Source organism: Pelobates fuscus, chromosome 8 (genome assembly GCF_036172605.1).
Source record: "Pelobates fuscus isolate aPelFus1 chromosome 8, aPelFus1.pri, whole genome shotgun sequence".
Lineage (NCBI taxonomy): Eukaryota > Metazoa > Chordata > Amphibia > Anura > Pelobatidae > Pelobates > Pelobates fuscus.
In genome coordinates, this window is record NC_086324.1 from 37,572,486 (window position 1) to 37,595,126 (window position 22,641).

General features: G+C 35.8%; 1 protein-coding gene across 1 annotated transcript in view; it reads left to right on the forward strand.

The window, feature by feature from the left end:
- XIRP2 (xin actin binding repeat containing 2) overlaps positions 1-8,110 on the forward strand; it is an 85,110-nt gene extending 77,000 nt beyond the window's left edge. Inside the window, exons 8-9 of the mRNA XM_063429694.1 lie at positions 4,010-4,143; positions 8,020-8,110. Of these exons, the coding sequence (XP_063285764.1) occupies positions 4,010-4,104 (95 nt within the window). The 3' untranslated portion in view covers positions 4,105-4,143; positions 8,020-8,110. The remainder of the gene's footprint in view (positions 1-4,009; positions 4,144-8,019) is intronic.
- Positions 8,111-22,641: the final 14,531 nt, after the last annotated feature.

A 22,641-nucleotide genomic window follows, 5' to 3' on the forward strand; every position in this document is an offset into this window, starting at 1 on the left:
AAAACACCTTCATGGTCATTGTCATTAGTTTATATAGTTTATATAGGAAAGGAAAAATAAAAAAATAAAATAAACAAGACAAACGTACTACCTGCAACATAGCGCGTTTAGAGAATTAAGCTTAGAGAATATCATCAAGTGAGCACACAATTCTAAATGCATACATCATATTTTCATCAGATATGTACAGTTAATCATCCTTTATACAAATCATAAATTCATCAAATAAGAACAGGCGACCCTTCCATACATGTCTGTACTACTAGTGAGGCCTGAGACCAACAAAGAGAATTAATCACATTTTCAGTTACCCGTGTTTTTTAGTGGCACATTCTTTTGTGAAAGATTGAATGCGTTTGCCCTTTGAATAAAATATGTTTTGGTCTTTTAGTTTGTACTTTTTTTAAAGCATACCTTTGTGAAAATTTTGAACACTGCTATTATAAAAGTATTTACAAATAAATGAATGGCAGATTTTTATTGAATAACAATACAATCTGACAAAGCTTCAATCTGGAAGATCCCACTTCTGCCCCCATTTGTTGATGGATTGTATTTCACTGCATTTTCTACTACCCAGGAGAGGAGGGGATATCAGAATAAGGTGGTTTAAACCTAATTTACAATGGCCATTAAAGTAAAATTAATTATATAGAGTATCCTCCACATTGATTTGGAATTCACTACAGCATGTCCATTTCGTTTTTGTTACTGCTCATAATAATCTGTTCTAATTAGGATTACTTTCCATGTCCTCGTCATCTTTCATTTTACAATAGACATAATAATCAATAGATTATTAAGGAACTGTCCATATGTGCTGTGCTAAACTTTTTTTAAATTGGTTGCACAGTTTATGATATATTTTCAATAATACAGTTTATTGTACCTACTATAGAATGTATTATTAATGTGACATTTATAGCACGCTTCTAATTAACATTATAATTTTTCCCAATCACTTATAAAGGAAATGAAAAAAAAAAAAGCAAAACAAGCTTGAGATTTACATAGCCAGGTGAAAAATTTAATTTTATGCATTTCTTTGAATAGAGGGTGAAAAAGAGTATACATAGTTAAAGGGAAACTGTCACTTCAATATTATGTTATTTATCCTTATATTTAACAGATATTTATTTGTGAGGTTTCAAAAATAAATGTAAAAAATTAAACTTAAATCGGTTTATCCTACAACTGGGTGCCTCCATCTCAGATCCATCTCCATTATCTTTCTAAGCTCTCCATTTTGACTTGGAAGTCAGAACAGATAAAGCATGTTTTTCTCGAACCGTGTTATGATGACATTTCTTAAATCTTTAATATAAATGTAAAGGAAAACAGAAAATTTCATGAATAAGGGTTAGCACAAGTTATAGGAGAAACTCCAGAAACATGATAGTTCCCCTAAATTAGTGATTGTTAAGTATATCTCATAAATATTTTCAGAATATGTAATCGTTTTTTTTTTTTTCTTTCCTCACTGACTAGTGCAAAATTATTTTACCTTAGTTACTAAAGGAACAAAATCCTAATCTTTGACTAACCCTCCATATTCTAGTACTATTGATCACCTCACCATTTTAAGCATTTTACAAAAAAAAACATTAGAATGCAAATAAAATGTATAACATTTTTAATAAAAAAAAGCCAAAAACAATATTGTAAATAGCATAAAAATGTATATTCACTAGAATTTTCCACATTTGTTGTGAATGGCCAGGAAGTACAATTTGTGCTTTCATTGTTTTAATTCTAGGTTCTTAATATATACTTTATAGTATATTGTAGACTCTGTGAATAGTTAAATAGGTTCAATTTGAGTTTTGAATTTTGACAATTGAATAGCATTTGGCTACTGCTCGATACTTAGTAAACAGACTTGTTGGTACTCCCTCAACATTTCAATACATTTCAAATTATTTATTAAGGTAGATTTCAGGAAAAACTACTGAAAGTATGTAATGTCCAATTAAAACTTGGAGCCTTAGATGAAGAATATGTACATAATAAGATATTTCATATTTAAAATTGATGCTAATTTACTTATATGATTATTAAATACCATAGTAAATACCATAATAATAATAATTCATGTTTCTTTCTTTTTTTAAACCTAAGTGGGATTTTTTTTTTTTTATTGATTTTAAAGGATGGATCTTTGCTTCCACCAAAATACTTGCTCATTGCAAAGTTACCTTATGATAAATAAATAAATCAATGCCAGATAAATATATATATATATATATATATAAATATATATATATATATATATATATATATATATAGATATATATATATATATATATATATATATATATATATATATATATATATATATATATATATATTTATCTGGCATTGATTTATATATATATATATATATATATATAATATTCACATGCTGCTCACTATTACATCTATGTCCAGTTGTCCATTGAATAAATTGGCTCACAGGAACAAATCAATTCAATAATTACAGTGGTTCCTACGAGAATTCTAGAATATTTAATTGATTTCATTCTGTGAGTGTATGGATTCTAGATACTGTTGGGAAGCACTAAATGTGGCAGACAGCAACATGCAGAATGTATATATGTCTGATAAAATAAATAGATGCTTTGACAACTCCCGTGTGAATACAAATAGTATAAATACAACATTAGGTATCAAGAAGTATATATTTAACTGCTCCCGTGCGTGTATGATTTCATATATGCATGTCTAACCTTAGACTATATATGTGTATTAGCATTGCATTGTGTTTCATGTTCAGTGGAATCTGTGTAATATATAAGTTCAGTGGAATCTGTGTAATATATAAGTGCAGGGATGTGTGTTATATACATTTAAATGGACACTCCACTGCCCAAATACAAAATAAATTTTTTTTTAAACTATTTTGTAGATATACCCAAAATGAAAACTGGCATGCATTTAATAAAAAAAGAAATGTCATTGGGGTTATATCTAAAAACTGCTTTCAAATCCGCAGAACTCTTCCCTGCTACCTTTGCAAATCCTCCTCTTCTAACCCCACCCAGACTTTGAGTGACTGTCTAATCACAAAAATCCCAATGCAGTTCAATGAGAAGTCTTTGCAAGGCAGGTGCTCTGGGCAATTGCTGTCTCTTTGAGTTCAGTGCAAATAAGCTAACCAAACCAGGAAGTAACAGGACCCGTTGTCTACGTGACAAAATAGGGGGATGTAACCAGTATAATTTATAAAAGTGACACACCATTCACAACTATAGCTTTTCAGTAAGCTAAATTACTTTAGGGCTCTGGCGTGTCCCTTTAAATACATTCACTGTAGACTCACCTTCCAGGTAAGTTACTATCTAGGGTTTAAAAGATAGTAAAGTGATAGAGACATATATAAATACCACCAGCTCTGTATTCCTTATATTCACTAACATTTTGTGTATGTATATATATATATATATATATATATATATATATATATTTATTTTTTACATTTTTATTTTTATAGCAAATAATTCCAAGAACAGTCTTCTTAATTTGGCACAATGCCTACATTATTTTATTCTTTTTTACAACATACAACTTATTAATTCTGTACATCAAACTATTTTACTTTCTTTATTTCCCACTACTGAGTATACTCGCTTCTGTATTCTGCACGTTTGTTTTTTAGAGAGATTTGTGGATATAAATTAAATGCGAAATAATTATTCGCTTGCAACCTGCATAGACAGCAGCATTATTTTAATCATATGTAAACAGATGCTGGTTACATTCATTTAAAAAAAAAAAAGTAAAATCTAAAAAAAGAAAAATTGCTTTTAATATATTGTATAATAGATTATTCACTAGCTTGTAGAATTACTCACTTAGTAATTTAAACCCATGCGAAAACGCTGCAGTTTCAAAAAAATTTATAGATCTCAATGACACCATACAAGTCCTGCATGAATATATTGATATGTTTTTATGTTCTGTAATATATTAAGTCTATGATTGTCATCAGTATGCTTTTTTCTTCCACTAGAAAATGCTGCATCAGGAAAAGGAAGTTTGCATTGTTTGTCAAAAGAAGGTTTATCCAATGGAATCCCTAACAGCAGACAAGCAGATCTTTCATAAGAATTGCTTCGGCTGCAGCCACTGTGGCAGTAAATTAAGGTGAGCTGAACCATAGATTACACAGAGTAATATGTTTGAAACTATACTGTTAACATTTTCTTATTTATTTTACAAATTCTATTTTTTTGTTTTTGTTTATTTGTTTTGGATCTAACTTTTTTTGTAACTTGATGGTCAGTACAAGAGTGAGTGTTAATACCAGCGCATCTTCATCTAGAGCAGGGTTCTCTGAACTCTGGCCCTCCAGATGTTGCTGAATTATTTAATTGAAATAATCATGGGAGTTGTTTTTTAGCAACATCTAAAGGCCCAGAGTTTGGAGAACCCTGATCTACGGCAAGATAATATGGACACTTATCAAGAGGTGTATGTACTTATCTCAAGTAGACTTAACCCCTTAACGCCGTTACGGCGTTCTATGCCGTCGCGGCTTTAAAGGGCTTTAAAGCCGTTGCGGCGGCATAGAACGCCGTAACGGCTTGCAGCCCCAGGAGCAGAGGTGTACTCACCTCCGCCGCGATCCTCTTCTGGGGGGCTGTCTGAGAGCCCAGGCAGCCCCCCTCTGGCAAATGAGGCCCCCGGGGGCCATGTGATCGCTCTCAAAGAGCGATCACATGGCCCCCTATAGCTGGCTGTGGATCTGCCAGCAGGGGGACTGTCTGAAATATCAGACAGTCCCCCTGCTGGTAGGTAGTGTAAAAAAAAAAATATTAAAATGTTATAAAATAAATTAAATGCCTTTTTATATATATATAATATGTATATATATTATATATATAATATATATACATATTATATATATGTAACGTCATACGTAATGTATTTTAATATTAATATTAGTATATATATTAATATTAAAATACACTTAGAATGACGTTACATATATATAATATGTATATATATTATATATATAATAGATCTACATATATATATTATATATATATACGCATAATTACAATAATAAATAAATAAAATAATTAAATAAAAAAATAAAATATTGAAACAAAATATAAAATAAATTATATATTCATATGTAATTTCATTCTAACTGTATTTTGTTATTAATATATATATATTGGAAACAGAATACACTTAGAATGACATTCTATATATATCTATCTATATATAAAATACAAATAACCGCAAATATATATATAGAGATAAATACATATAATTACATAAAAGATTACATTAGTATACACGTAGAATTTATATACCTATAAATGCATATATATTAAAATTCTACGTGTATATTTAAGTAATTTTTTAACATAATTATGTCATTTGATTAATTAAAATTTGATTGACATGCCTGACAACACAGGGAGAAAGTGCAGAGAATTTAATTCACAAGCACTATATTAGACCCTGTAACTCTCCAAGACACCATAAAACCTGTACATAGGGGGTACTGTTTTACTCGGGAGACTTCGCTGAACTCAAATATTAGTGTTTAAAACTGGTAAATTGTATTACAACGATGATATTTTAAGTAAAAGTGAAGTTTTTTGCATTTTTTACAAACAAACGGCACTTTTATGGACTATATTATTGTTGTAATATGTTTTACTGTTTTAAAACACTAATATTTGTGTTTAGTGAAATCTCCCGAGAATAACAGTACCCCACATGTACAGGTTTTATGGTGTTTTGGAAAGTTAGAGAGTCACATATAAGGCTTGCATTTCATTTTTTTGACATTGAAATTTGCCAGATTAGTTATGTTGCCTTTGAGACCGTATGGTAGCCCAGGAATAAGAATTACCCCCATGATGGCATACCATTTTCAAAAGTAGACAACCCAAGGTATTGCAAATGGGGTATGTCCAGTCATTTTTAGTAGCCACTTAGTCACAAACACTGGCCAAATATTAGTTTTTTGCTTTTTTCACACAAAAACAAATCTGAACGCTAACTTTGGCCAGTGTTTGTGACTAAGTGGCTACTAAAAAAAACTAAACATACCCCACGTTCAATACCTTGGGTTGTCTACTTTTTCAAATGGTATGCCATTATGGGGGTAATTCTCATTCCTGGGCTACCACACCGTCTCAAAGGTAACATTACTAATCTGGCAAATTTCAATTTGAAAATTGAACGTTCTATATTTGACCCTGTAACTTTCCAAAACACCATAAAACCTGTTAATGGGGGGTACTGTTGTACTCGTGAGACATCGCTGATTACAAATATGTGCATTTTGTTGCCGTAAAACCTAACAGTATTATGACATTTACAGCTAAAATGTGAGGCGGAACTACAAATTAAAAAAAAAAAAAAAAAAAATTCTCACAGTTTTTTTTTATTTTATTCATAATAAATTGTTTCAAATACAAATATTTTATATGAAATGAAAGCCCCGTTTCTCCTGAACAAAATGATATATAATAAGTGTGGGTGCATTTAATATGAAAGAGGGGAACTACGGGTGAACAGACATATAGCGCAAATTCCAGTTTTTGTTTACGTTTTGTTTTGATCAGAACATGTACTATTGACTCCGTCCTGAAGGGGTTAATGGAATTTAAGTGGTGTATATTTAAAAAAATTACATATGGCCCAAAAAGTAAATTTCAAGATCTTGTAGAACTATAGCTTCTGTGATGCTTGGCCATTCTACGTACAGGTAAAGCATCATGAGAGTTGTAATTCTGCATAGCATCTTGGTATCTAACTTTGACTACTCTTACTTTATAGATTTCACTTCAACCAAACTTTGCTGATAGGCTCTACAAAGTTCACTTCCATGTCAGGTCAATGTGAGAATGAGCTACTTTTACTGAATGCTCCAGGTGATATTTCTTCTGACCTCTTCTAAGACTATAGACTCTGGCCATAGTTAAACTTAGCAGACCCTTACTTGATGATAGCGTACAGAGAGAAAACTTATGTGAAGCGCTTACTTATTTATGGAATTTTTAATACTTCGAAAATTGCCAATCTTAAATTAAGATAAATGTTTTCACTCACATTTGTGTATTACTGTGTATTCCTCATATAATTACCATATCCTTTTTTCATGGATTCTACTTTTGCTGTACTTAAGAAAACCTAAAATTAAAAGCAGTTTAAGTACGGCTGGAGTGTGTTTGGATCATACTTGGGTAAAGGTAGTGGTGAATTTAATATGCATTGAGAATCTTTAATTATTCTCTGCACACTTTTATTTTACCTGGGTTATACCATGTTGAGGTTAAGGATATTTTTAATGACCTGGGGTGGTCATCATGATTTTCACAGAGCATTACCAGAACTACTTATAACAACCTGAAGTTTAACAGTTTGACTCTGATGGTTGTTTGTAACATAGCCTCTAATACAGTTTTGAAGTCCACCCTTTAGCAGGTTTGGTTATAATTAGATAAAGCTTTACAGGGTTGAACTTGGTTGAACAGGTTGTACTCAGTCAAATGAGTCATGGGCCAAAGTTTGAAGGCTTTGGGAGGTCCAGTCACAAAACAGCAACTAGAATTAATGCTTCAAACATCACACCTTCTGTAAGGAATCTAGTGGCCAAATGCCCCTCGTTAATCTAACTGTTTTCATCTACTCCAACCCGATTTTTTGTAAGAGTTGGATGGAGCCCTCAGTGCCTTAGCTGTGCATTATCCTCAAGCTCCAGGCTTATTACTAAGATTCCATGTCAGGTGATATCTTGGAGATAGTGAACATGGACACAATGTTATATCACATCTTACAATCACTATGTGACAGAGGCCAGGACTAAAGATAATTCATCTAGGAACAATCTGTATTTTATTGGTATCTATTTGCCCGGGACTGCCCAGTTTAACCTTTTTAATATTGTCCCAAACTGTGTTGATAAAACTTTACAAACAATTATATTAAGATGCGTTGTATTAAAAAAATGTCCACTGAGTATTATACTTATTTGTTCTTTCTGTATATTTGCAGCTTAGGAAATTACGCATCTCTCCATGGAAAAATATACTGTAAACCCCACTTCAAGCAACTTTTCAAATCAAAAGGAAATTATGATGAAGGTTTTGGATATAAACCCCACAAAGAGTTATGGAACCCAAAAACTCAAACTTCAGCTTCCAGCAAAACACATCAAGGTAAAACAAGAACAGCAGAAGCCCAAATGATGAGTGATCCTCAAAATTTGCCAAATAAAGAAAAAGAAATGTACCATGATGATTTAGAAGACAGTTTGAAGAGATCTACTGAAAGAGGAAAACTGAAAGTAACATGGCCTCCATCAACAGACAGTTCAAATGCAGACATAACTGTTGCACACGTTACTACAGATGTACCAGAAGGTCGTATGAAACAAGTGGATACTGAAAGACCTCCACCTGAGGGAGGTGAACAAGGCAAAGCAGAAAGTGAAAAGTTTGCTAATATTTCAAGTGAAACAGATGTGGTTCAAAACCAGGCAATGGAAGTTTCTTTATTAGAGAAAGATGAAAATGTGAGTGGACATCATCCATTGGATAATGAACTTGATGCGAGTAAAAGAGAGTGCAGATTGAGTACAGGAAGTTTTGGGAAACTGGACAATAAAGATGTGAATGATTTACTGAAAGTTACAAAGATTGATGGCAATGAGGAAAAAAATCAGCAATGCTTTAACAGTAATAATAATAATAATTATAACAACAACATGTATAGTAGTATTCATGTACACTCTTGAATTTGGGACACAGATGCACAATGTCAATAAAAAATGTAAATATTCAGAATTATACATAACATGGTCATGATTTTGAGGTCACATAAAAATGCTTTATTTTATAGAGTTCACTGGCTTTTTTTATTAAGAATTAATAGGAAATTACTACTGTATCACACAATGGAAAAGTTGAGCTTAACAGATAATAATCCGTATTCCTCACAAAAAAAATTCAGCTTGGATCAAGTTACAAAGACAGCTCTGAATTTTGACAACAGTGATGCCATGATATTTCCTTACACTGATACCTTGGCTTAAATAATTGTTTTACATGATTTGCCATCACAGTATCTTACACTCAAAAAATGGTCGCAGAACACGTGGTGCCAATGAGCCAGATGCTGTAGGCTCTATTTGCACAATGTATTTTCAGTTAAGATTTAGAGCATATTTCAACAAAATCATGACTTAAAACAAATTATTGCAGGCATTGTCACAAACGGACAATCAGCTGTTGTGTCTAAAACAATGAAAATATTTATGATAAAACAAAAAGAGGTATCAGTGTAAAAAGGTATCCATGCAGAGCATGACTTGGAGAAAAAATAATAACGCCTATGAGAAATATTAAATTGATTATGTGAGGTTCCTAGCCCATATAAATTGACCTCTCTATGACTCTTATGGAAACAAATAATTTAAAGAAAAGCAATTTAAGCTTTATCTTAACTAATGTGTAAACTCCTTGTGGGAAATTGCATAATCATAAAGGTCACAGAGAAATATTAAGCAGCGATTGGTACAGTATACCTATTAATTTTATAATTTCACAGTCAGTGTGCTTAGGAAACATAATTCTACAGTTATATTTTTCATGGTGAGAACAATGCAATAATCATCAGGTCTTTATTCAGTTTTATATAATATAAATGTATCAAAACACGGCTTTCTTGATGATATATCAAGTACGGCTGTTTTATTTTCTAGTTTCAGATAAAATTATATAAGCACCCGGTGTGCCTAAAAGATTGAAAGATAATTGAATGTGTTTTTCTTAAAATCTATGACATAATATGTACATTGGTTTCACGAGAATGATGTTGAGAGTTTTTTTTTTTTTTTTTGTTTTTTTTTTATAAAACCAGTATTTTCTGTATAAGAAGATGTAATATCCTGAAGGATTACAACTCAGTATTCTTTACATGTACAGTGTCTGGTGTAGAAAGGGCTTACAATGCAATATGGCATTGCTTAGAGTATCCTTCTTCACTTAAATTAATAACATCAGATAATATTTAAACTATAAGATAATTTAACTATTTTTAAACAAAAGTGGGTCAGGAACCTACGACTAAAATCCTTCAAGTTTGAAGAGTTTTAAGTAAGACAGCTTAACTAGTGACTTTTTAACTGTTATTAGACTATTTACATCATCATCCACTAGGGGCACTGTTCAGACACATAAATTATCTCTTGTTAAGCAGCATTCTGTCTCTGTCCAGACCATATAAAATTTAATTGCACCCCTTCAACATTTCCTGCAGACCCCTGAGCTTTTAGTTCCTCCAGATAGCTGTCTATTGGAGCCATTGGGTTTATAAAAAATTAATACTAGCATTATACATTTTTTAAACGATGTGTCGAAATTATCTTGTTTGAAATGTTTTTTCCATCTATTTGGCTATATTGTACTTTGGATCAATTTTGATAAGCACAACAAATGAATTGTGATGTGTTCAAACATTTGACTGTGCCCTTTCAAAAACTAAGCTAAAACTACAAAAACATCTTTATTTCAAAATAATTATGCCCATATATTTGCAGTGCAAAGAAACAGTGAGCACTCATCAAAGGTCTATTTTACAAATGTGTAAGATATATGGTCTTCAGTCTCACCACAATTAACTACACATTTCTTGAAAAATAAAAGGTCCAATACACCTTAGTAGCGAAGAAATCTTTTTAGTTACAACAAACAACAAAATCCAGACTGGGATATGTTGCTTGATAAAGATCACATACTGGTTGAATCATTGTTGTTGGTATAATAGAGGGGATATCGTCACTATCAAGAATTAGTGTCGGAACGTTTACTGCTATTTATATATTTGGTCGCATTCCTCTAGCAGCTGAAAAGCTTACTGCAATCTTCTGAGTTGTTTTACATGTTTAACACAAATCCAGATTTACTAAAATAACTGATCTTAATGTTCTTTGCTTAAGATATTTGAGTTTTCAATAGTCAAAGGTTTTTCACTATTATGTTATTCATAAAACTTGTTTGCAAAAAGAAAATGTCTGGGTTTCCAAAACATTGTCCCTAACATTGCTCCTAAAAATTGTCAGGATGATGAACAGCATAGTCCATAAACAAGTTTAAAGCCACAGTTATTGAGATTAATGCATGGCATTTCGTTTTGGTAGGTAAATTAGGTATTAATGCTCGTTGCTTTCAGTATTATTGTCCTACATTGCTTTTCCTCCCCCAAAAAGTTGCAGGTTAAATTTGTGATATTTGCTCACATAACGACTGTACCAACAATCCTTTCTCTAAAGCATAAGGATAACTTATAGCCCATATAATGTCAACATTAAGTAAAGTGATGGATGTATTTTTGCAGGCCATTTGGGCTATGTGTACTAAGCTGTGCCAAACCTTAAGGTTATCTCTCAGCCTACCTATGTACGGTTTCGCACCACTTAGTAATTTACAGTACTGCCAGCAATTCATAAATGACTGTAATCCGTATGGTGTGAGATGTGTGTGTATTTCTTATATCATTATACTGTATTTTGCATGAAGCAATGAGAATATATTCAAATGTTAGTTGTGCACAATAAAACTAATTTCACAAAGCTTTGTTGTAATTATTCAATAAAAAAAAGAACAGCCTTGAAATTAAAAATTGATCTCGGAGGTTTGCGTGTGGATACTCTGTCTGCAGAATTATATTCAAGCCACAGGACAACATTGAAGGTATATTTTTTCATTGAAACAGATATAATCTTGAAGACATATTAGTGGATTTTCTGTAGCATGACACAAGAAACAGGATACAAAAGTTGTGTTTTCAAACAGGAATAACAGCCCATATCACCAGATATAATGCTATGCTGCATAAAGCAACATTTACAACATATTCAAAATTATTTATTATATATCATAATGAAATGTGATGTTCTGTTCCAAGGAATAATCTTTATAGTCTAAATTATTTACAAACTTGTAAATCAAATCATGCAACCTCTTTTCTGTAATATTAGGTTTTAAATGTCTAAATCTAGAACAAAGTTTTTGGGGTTTTTTTTTTGTGTATCATTTACAATAAGGAAAATGTAAACCATATTTACCGTTATTTTCTTTTCATGGCTATTATTCATGGGTACATCACTTATGGGCAGCTCTGCCCTCAGGACCAGAACAGGACAGGAACTAGAATTCAAATGAGACCAAGTGTATAAAGGGCCCCTGCTCCCTTCACACACCAGTCAATTATCAAGCTAATTTCGGTAGGGAGTCTGATGCTGCCATGAATAATAGCCAGGAAAACAAAATTATGGTAAGTATGGTTTACATTTTCCTTATTCCTGGCTAATCATGGCAGCATCACTTATGGGTAATACCTAAGCTTACAAAAATAATAAGGGGAGGATAAACAACAACCATTACAACTGAGATTGCAACACAAATTTTTGAGATTTTATTTGAGCTTGTAAATGGCAGCCAAAACACCCCTTCCGAAAGAAGTTGACGAGGAGGCCAGATCCAGTTTATAATGTTTAATAAACGTCATTGGAGAAAACCATGTGGCTGCCCTGCAGATATCATCAGGAGGCACCTCTGTCCAATTTGCCCAAGTCATGGATCGATATCTAATAGAATGGGCTCTAATCTTGTCTGGTGGAGGTATGTTATTCTTCCGGTATGCGTCTGCTATGATTGCCGTAATCCAGCATCTGAGGGTTGACATGGAGGCTGTCTCTCCTTTCCTTGACCCGGAGGGTAGTATGAACAGTTTCTCAGATTTCCTAAATTCTTTACTGTTCTCCAGGTTCTGGATTAAATATTCTCGAACATCTAGTTCATGAGTTTTATTTCTTCTTGAGATTCAGGATTGGGAATGAAGGATGGTATTACTACCTCTTGTCCCAAATGGAAATTAGAAACCACTTTTGGCCAAAGTTCAGAAATGTGTTTAGCTGCAGTAATGGCCACCAAAAAGATAGTTTTATAGGAAAGGTGTTGTACAGAAATCTATGAGCGAGGAGCATATGGCGGTTCCATTAAAAATTGTAGGACTAATGGAAGATCCCAAGGAGGAGAGGAACCTTTCCGGGTAGTGGAGCAGGTACCCTTCTGGGTAGTGGAGTGCATAAGCGGCACTACCTACATTATAAGGAAATGTTCAGATGTAAGGATACGACGATCCTTTCATGTGAACATGTTAGAACCCTTATTCGAGAGGATAGAGATATTTATCACCCCATTTGGGGTATACCAGTTCAGGGTTATGCCTTTCAGGATGAAGAATGCCCCGGCTACCTTTCAACAGATGGCTGACAGGCTCTTGGAGGGGTTTCAGGACTTTGCATGTGCGTATTTAGATGACATAGCCATCTAGAGCCGCACATTGGAGGACTACCTTAGACACCTATCTATGGTCCTTAAGCAAATTCAATCAGCCGGGCTCTTTCATCTTTCACTCTCTCTCATCTCATCTTTTTTTCGGAAGGTTCTAAACATATGGTGCTCTATCTTTGACCTTTTTACACAAAACAATTTGCATATTCTCATAGGTGTGATGGTGGGACATCAAGCCTTGTGAGTTTGAATAAGACATAAACATAGTGAATTATAGAATAGGGCAATATTATGGCTCGTAGGAGGCAATGAAGTGAACGTGGGATAAAATAAAGTAATTTGGGATGAAATATGGGAATGAAAAGGAAATTGAGAATGCAGATTGCATTCCAAGGGAAACATAATAAAAAATAAGGAATTATTTATAGCAAGAGATGTCTGATAATAAGTGAGAAATAAAATTAGCAAAAAAGAAATATTATATGATTTGACCACATGGTAAACGAAAGGATATAAATACAATATGGAAGACATTATGGAAATGGAGGATTAAATATTGTTTAAGTGCCTGGGTACATGCAGTTGATTAATTCCGTAGAATAATTCTCTATTAATGTGCCTCTTCCAAATTTAATTTTAGTTATGAAAATTGTAGCTTGTATTGTTATTAAGAATAAACAGAATATACTTTCCCATGCATCTCTAAGGCAGGTGGAAGGAGGATAGGATTTACTTGAATTGCTTTCAGATGGATGTATGACAATCAAAGCTCTTTAAAATGCACTTTCTTTAAATGGAAACCATGTTTTCATGTTTCTTGATGAAGCAGGTAGGTTCTTGACAGTTGAAAAACAACATGTATCTTTAAAAATGCATGGCATTAACATCCTCCCTTACAGAAGGGTGAGAACCTTCCCTGAATTGCAAAAATTATGGTGCATCCCCGACCGAGACACTTTTCTCTATTTACAATTGAAGAGTATCTTGACCTCCCACGCATACCCAAACTCTCACAATGTAACTGATCCCCCACTCCTGCCCTCTCAGCTGGTGTTACAAAGGTGCTGGTCGGCCCCAACCAAGCTGAAAGTGTTATCCTTATACTACAAAGCTGGATTGGAACTACAACCTGGTAAACCACTACTCTGCAAAGATCACTGGGAGACAGATTGCGAAGAAAAAATAACTGAAGCCACATGGCTTCGGGCGCTTAACCGGTTGTCGAAGTGGACAAAATGCTACACCCACATTTAGGCACACAGGAAGCTCCTCTATATATGGTACATGACACCTCACAGATTACACAAGATCACTAGGAGACATCAGCCGGCAGGGGAGACCTAATGTGCATGTGCCAAAATTTAAGAAGAATTTTTTTTTTTAATAAATAAAAAAAAGTACAAATCCTCCCAATGTTTGAACACTGCATACAGGTTTTTCAACTGAACTGGGCAAATACATTTTGCCAAGTAACATTTTGCAGTATTTTTCTTGCTAATTACAACCATAATCTCCTCATATAATCCTTATCGGTGAATTGCATAACGCCTATTAATAGCTTGAGTTCTCGTTTGAAGACACAGCCGGCATGCTATTAGTAGACCTTATGTAAATGCCTATCAAATGGTTCCATACCACCACATCGATAATGGGCGGCTAGATATCCTCACTCTTCTTTCCCCACCTACCTTGTCTCCGTGATGTGTGGGACAGTGATAGTTGTTTTGCATAATTGTTTACACCACCCTACACCTTAAGTATGTGTATAGAAGATTTTCTACTCCGTATTACATTCTTTCACCTTTACAAATATTTGAAAGACTGGACTAGTAGAAGGAATTCTGTGAGTGCTAATATTCCATGGGTTAGGGGGCGCAACAATAGGCAGGCGCTGGTGCCACTGGTGCAAGGAAGGAAAACCGGTAAACTGGTGTCAGGGTCATGGGTGCCCAAGGCCTCTTGATGCACGCTTGGAGCAAAGGATAGCTCTTCTAGTACAATCCCACAGTAAAGCTACTATTGCGCGAATTGCTGAAAAACATAATGCTGGCTATGATAGAAATTTTGAAAACACACAGTGCATTGCAGTTTTCTGTGTATGAGGTTGTGTAGCTGCAGACCAGTCAATGCCCAAGATGACCCCTGTCCACTGCTGAAACCGCTCTCAATCGGCATCTGAGCATCAGAACTGTACCATGGAGTAATGTAAGAAGGGTGCCAATTTATTTTAGATCAGGTTGATGGCTCAATGCATATGTGCTGTTTGAGTGGTGAAGAGATTGCAGCATGGTGCGCTATGGGAGGCCAAAGGAGCTGCACAATGTTCTGCTGGGAAACCTTGGGTCCAGGCATTCATGTTAATGTCACTTTGACATGTACTGCATACATAGAGATTGTTGCAGACCAAGTACATCCCTTGATGGCAATGGAGTTCCCAGATGGCAGTGGGCTCTTTTCAGCAGGATACATTGTTGCAATAGCTGCAAACATTGTTCGGGAATAATTTGAGGAACATGACAAAAAGTTCGACATGTTGTCAAATTCCCCAGATCTCAATCTGATTGAGCATCAGTGGGATGTGCAGAGACAACAAATCATATCCATGGAGGGCACTAGCTTACAGAACTTAAAGGATCTGTTGCTAATGTATTTTTGCCGAATATGGCAAGACACATTCAGAGGTTTTGTGGCGTCAATGCGAAGATGCATCAAAGCTGTTTTTACAGCACAAGGGGGACCTACACAATATTAGGCTTTGCAATTCCAAGCTCCAGGTGCAAAACAATATAATAACTATGTATCAACTAGAAGCATTCTTATTAATTTCACAATTTCTGATAAATGGGACATGTTACTCTACAGTTAGTAACTAGATTATAACTAGAGCTTGTAATAGCTTCCTATTAAAGTAGATTATTCTTAATAAAAAGAAAACACCCACCAGCGGTAACAAAAAACCCATTATTTTTATTGCAGAACATTTGAATTCAACTATAAACATAATTGTTATATTATGCTAAATACTGATAAAATATAACAGCAAAATTAATTTAAATACAATGACGTTTAATGTAAGATGTGCTTGCATTCAGATTAAAAATGTAACTAGAAAGCAAATACACAATAGTACAGGGATGCTATGTGTGAGATATAAACTGCAATAATATCAAGGGGAATTGTTAGACTTGAAATAATATTTCTGTAAAAGTAAAACGTACTAATCTGATTATAAAATACATACCAACAGTTGTTGTTATTTGTGTTGTTTATTAATTAATTAACGTTTTTAATCACATCATTTTCTTCTGTTTCTGGACAGTAATTATAGGCATAAATATATTCATTCAATTTCTATTTATGTATTTAAATGATATACTCCACATCACTATTGTTGTAACATTTTGTAATTGTCTCATTTATTGTTAAATTTCCCCGTTTATGTTATTGTAAAGTGCTGCAGAACAAGTTGGTGGTATATAAATGCCAGTAATAATTATATTTTACATTACAGCGTTGGGTATAATTTCAGGAAATAATGCCATTAAGGAATTCTGCAGAAATCATTGTAAACCATGAGAAGTTGACTGGTTTATGAATGTCTCCAGACATCCTTTGGCTTTAATCCATTTGCCCCAAGAGAGTACGAGGACAGTTTCTACAGTAACGTAGACTTCCACTTGATTCTTGGTTTACTTCGCTGCCCATGCCTGCTGCTTCGAACACCCCCACCTGCTGACAGCTGTTTGACTCATTATATATAAAATTACAATTTAAAACAATGTTGTTTGTTTCAATGTGTCAGGAGCTAGTCTTTTCCTGGCCTTGGAAACTTTGAAAGATTATATGTCTTACGTGTGATTATTTTAATCTCTTCCCTGTCAGAACGGATTCAAAGGTTTTCTTCCGTTTGCTTGTTCTCAAGTTGCGCTTGGAGTCACTGGCTAATGCTTAAATTGCTACTTTCCTTTTAAAGCAAGTCTCTACTGCCACAGTGTGCAGTGAAAGCATGTAAAGTGGGAGTGTTCTTTTAAACATTAAACTCTCTGAACTCCCTTATATCCCCCTTCTTACTCATCCTATCAGATTATTCTTTCATCTGTTCAACTGATAAATAACTGGAAACATAATAATTTCTATTGCAAAGCACTGAAGAGTCATTAAATATAAGTAAAATACAGTTATATCTTACTCGTTGTCCTCCATTATTACAGTGATGTCGAACCATTTCAGATGTTTGCAAAACCACATTTCCCATGATGCTAAGGTCAGCCATAATAATGGCTAAGCCTCCTGAGAAAAGTGGTTAAAAGACACCAGATGTGAATAAAACACATTTTTGAAAATATAATTAAAAGGCATTTGAAGTATTAAGTTTACCCATCAGTGACTAAGATTGCCATTTGACAAATTTAGCTATGTAATGGTTTGACCCAAGAAATAGCTTCACAAATACAAGATGACTAAAAGCCAAAATAGGTCACGCAGGCCATACAAGGCTACAAGTTTATTTATCTTTTTCAGATGACTGAGAATTCCACAGTCCATTTGTTGAAATTTTTAACACTAGCTTCATGAGTATATCAAAGTGTTTACTAAAGTAATGAATCACTGATGTTCCTAAGAAAATAGTTACCTAGAGATGTTTAGACAGGATAGAGGTGTTTAAAGACAAGAGATGGGATTAAGAGTGAACGGGGAATTTGATTTAACCCCTTTGTAATAGTGGATGTACCCCGTACATCTTCATCACTAATGTACGTGCTAACATCAATTATACATTATTCTAATTTAGGGCCCCCACCCACCGCTCAGGGGTGAGGGCTGAGGGGAGGACAATAGGTCCACCCCCTTATTCTAATTTAGGGCCCCGACCCACCCACAGGCTGCTCACTGTTTAGTAGACATTCCCCTACTCGCAGTATAGCGAGTAGGGGCATAATTTACTAATACTAAGTAATCTTTACTTAGTATTAGTAAATTTGTATGAAAGACCAATTTAGGTCTTTCAGCCTTTTAGTAGATAGCTCCCTAATACCATGGGAATTAGGGAGTTATCTACTTATTCATTCCTGTCATTCCATTGCCTGGCTAAGTAACTTACATTTTATATAAATGTATGTTACTTGATTGTTGTAAGTGTTGCAAATGCTTACAGCTGAATCCTGGCTATGCTTGTATACTTTTTATTTAAAATTGTATACAGTGTAACATTCTTCATTCTTCCACTGGGTAGGTATATTAGTACTTCAGCAATACTGTGCGTCGGAACTTCAGCACTTTGGAACTTCAACACTTCGGAACTTAGGCAACCTCTGTACTTCAGCACTTCACAACTTCGACATTTCGGAAATTCGGCATTTCTGCAATTCAGCTATTGACATTCGGAACGAAATTAATTGCACATGTCTACTGAAAACCAAGTTATTGCATGGCCAGCATACTCACCGGACATGTCACCCATTGAGCATGTTTGGGGTGCTCTGGATTGGCGTATACGACAGCGTGTTCCAGGTCCTGCCAATATCCACCAACTTCACACAGCCATTAAAGAGGAGTGGATCAATATTACACAGGCCACAATTAACAACTTGATCAACTCTATGCGAAGGAGATGTGTTGCACTGTGTGAGGCAAATGGTGGTCACACCAAATACTGACTGGTTTTCGGACCTCCCAGATTCCCCTAATACAGTAAAAATTTTAGAGTGGCATTTTATTGTGGTCAGCTTAAGGCACAACTGTGCAATAATCATGCTGTTTAATCAGCATCTTGATATTCTACACCTGTGAGGTGGATGGATTATCTCAGCAAATGAGAAGTGCTCACTAACACAGATTGAGACAGATTTGTGAACAATATTTGAGAGAAATAGGCCTTTTGTGTAGATAGAATTTTTTTTTAGATCTTTGAGTTCAGCTCATAAAAAATGGGGGCAAAAACAAAGTGTTGGGTTTATAATTTTGTTCAGTGTATATTACAATACATTTTATATTAAATATTTTATGTTACGGTAATGGAAGTCCTGAAACATGCCAGTTGGCTTGTTTAGAACTTTTACTTTATTTCGTCACTAGTGAGGCAGTCCAACAATGATGTCAGTTGGCTCTCAGGCTGTGCGATCACTCTGGGAACCAATCACAGTGATTACATACATTAGCTGACAGCATGCAGCACTTTTTTTTTTTTTTTTAATTCTTTATTTTTGTTGTGCGTGGTATAACAATAGGCTTGGTCAGCCACAATAGCAGTCCCAAGCAGTAATGTAACAAACAGTTATAACATAGCGTGGCATATGAGTATACAGCACATTTTTTGTTTTGTAAGATAACACATTAGGGTCCAATGCTACAACAGTGTATATAGAATTAGACAGGTTAAACAGTGGCATTAGTAGGTGCACATCTTTTTGCATCGATTTTGTTTTTTAAAACAGGCTTAGTATAACTAATGAGCTTCAAGCACATGTTCTAGCATAAACGAGTAACAGTATTGTATTACAAGATAACGTCTCATGTTAAACAGGCTGGGTGTGTGGGGGTACCCGGGGTTTGTAGCCGGTTGACAAGTAACCACATATGTTTATTCGCTTTGAGAGTTTAGCTAGTTGCGACAACCATGCATTGAGACAGCCAGCCAGGCTATACATTTTATGTTATACAGGTTAATACACATAGCTTAACAGTAGTTTCCTCTTAGCTAATAAACATCACTATTGCCCTAAGCATCTCAATTAATAGTGTTATGCAAAAAAAGGTAGCTAGGTCATGTGCTATATTTGTGTGATGGCGTCGCTTATCTGGGATTACTCCCAGGTTGCTTGCCCGGGAAGGCAGGACACCCGTTACAGTGGGCACACACATGGTTAACATAATGGATTATAACTTTCCGGTTAGATATGCGCTCAGTGTACAAACTCAATCGTGTTAAGGCCAGGCTGCGATCTACAGGTACAAATACTGTCACCCGGACTGATCAAAAGTTCATAAGTCTGCATACGCTTTCAGAAATCGCCGTCTTGGTGGGTCCGATGCTTCGTGTGTGGTAGAGGACAGACGGTCGGCCAATGCCTGCTTCAGCTTGTCGGCATTATTCGGTGCAAGCGTTCTTTTAGGCTGAGGTGCTAGCGACGTCTCTCAATGGGTGACTCTTGGGCTAGTCTCTGTTGGGGACCAAGGGGAGGGTGTTCTCCGATAGCAATATCGATTCCAGCGTGTCCCTATGTGGCCCTCTTCGCCCGGTGGCAGGGTCGTGAGTGTGGTGCGCACTGGTGCAACTGCCGCTTTGGGTCTGGTAGGCCTCCATTGTTGCCCGCCTCTCTCTTGGCAGGTTGCCGTCACAGGTAGGGGATCACTTGATGAGCATCGATGTAGTGGAGCCGCCAACTCCTCTGGCCCCTCGGGCCTGAATCTGGTCGTGTCGCTGGATGTGCTGTGTGTTCTGTGCTTCACTGTTATGCGCTCCTCTCTGCTGTCTGCGGCGCACGTGGCAGCCGCCATCTTATGCAGTGCTGTTAGGCGCTCGAGTGTGTCGGCGGCGCCTTGGTGTTTCAGCTGACATGCCCTCGGGCGAGGACCGGGATCACCCCCCGGTCCATAGGGGGGGGGACAGGGCTGGGTCCGCTCAAGCTCGGGCCCCAGTATGGGTGCTGTGTGGCAGGAGAGCGGTGCGGCGGCCGTCCGCCCCGCTCACCGCTGGAGAAAGCCCCAGTCGGGACAGAGCCTCCTCCTCCAGGGGACTGTAGCCTGAAAAGCCAGCCTCACCCTGGCACCAGCAGATCCTCTGCTTTGGGCAGTGTGGTTTTCGGTCAGCTTTTCGAAGAAGGTATCGTTTTTTTTCATTATATTTCGTTCTGTGTAGCAGGAGCCTCTGTTGCCTGCGACCGTCCGGCTCAGCGGTCGGAAATTTGCTCTGTTCCCGTCAAATTATTACTACACTCTCACCCCCAAAATCCATGGGATAACAGTAAGAAGTAGCAGTGTTTCCTTACCACTTCTATTTTTAACCTCTTAGCATTTGGTAATTAGTTAAAAATTTAAAAATGCCAAGTACATGAAGAACAACCTTTCACACATTTATGTTTCAGCTGTTGTTTCGAAAGTAAAAGAAAAAAAACTTACTGCAATTTTCACTTGTGGTACAAAAGCAAACACAATTCCCTTGTCACTCTAAAGTGGCAGTCAGATTTGGAGCACGCTATTAATGCTGTGCATATTAATTATTATAGACATGAGTAAACAGTGTTTTCAAATAAAAGCATCCAGACCTATTTAAATTGTTTGACAATTCCCAGGAGATACTTGCAAACCAGAGGCATTTTACATTTCCTAAATAAATAAAGCTCAGCAATGCAAACAATAAATATTACAATCCAGTTAATTCTGCATAGATTAAGCATGGGGAAAGATAATAAAACTTTGATGATACACTGATCAGCCACAACATTAAAACCACCTGCCTTATACTGTGTAGGTCCCACTGTTCTGCAAAAACAGCTTTGATGCGCCGTGGCATGGACACCCCAAAACCTCTAAATGTGTCTTGTCGTATCTGGCACAAATACATTAGCAGCAGATTCATTAAGTCCTGCAAGTTGCGAGGTGGAACCTCCATGGATTGGATTTGTTGTTCCAGCACATCCCACAGATGTCCAATCGGATTGAGATCTGGGAAATTTGGAGGCCAATGCAACACATTGAACTCTTTGTCATGTTCCTCAAATCATTCCTGAAAATGTTTATGGTGTGGCAGGTGTATTATCCTGCTGAAATAGGACATTATTGCCATAAAGGGGTGCACGTGGTCTGCTACAATCTCTAGGCAGGCAGTACGTGTCAACGAATCATCCACATGACTGCCTGGACACAAGGTTTCCAAACAGAACATTGCACAGAGCAAAACACTGCCTCCACCTTCTTCCCATAGTGCATTCTACTGCCATCTCTTCCCCAGGTAAACAACACACATGCACTCAACCATCAGCCTGATCTAAAAGAAAATGTGAGTCATCAGACCAGGCAAACTTCTTTCATTGCACCATAGTCCAGTTCTGATGCCTTCTGTAGCATTTGCTCCCTGTGTGCATTAATGAGCCATGGGCACCCATGACCTTGATGCTGGTTGTCCTTCCCTGCACCACTTTTGATAGGTACTAACCACTGCATACCGTGAAACACTTCACAAGACTTGCAGTTTTGGGAATGCTACCCGCAGTAATCTAGACATCACTCAGATCAATGTGCTACTCCACTTTTCCTGCTTCCAACACATTAAATTAAAGAACTGACTGTTCATCAACCTGATCTAAATGAAAATGTGATT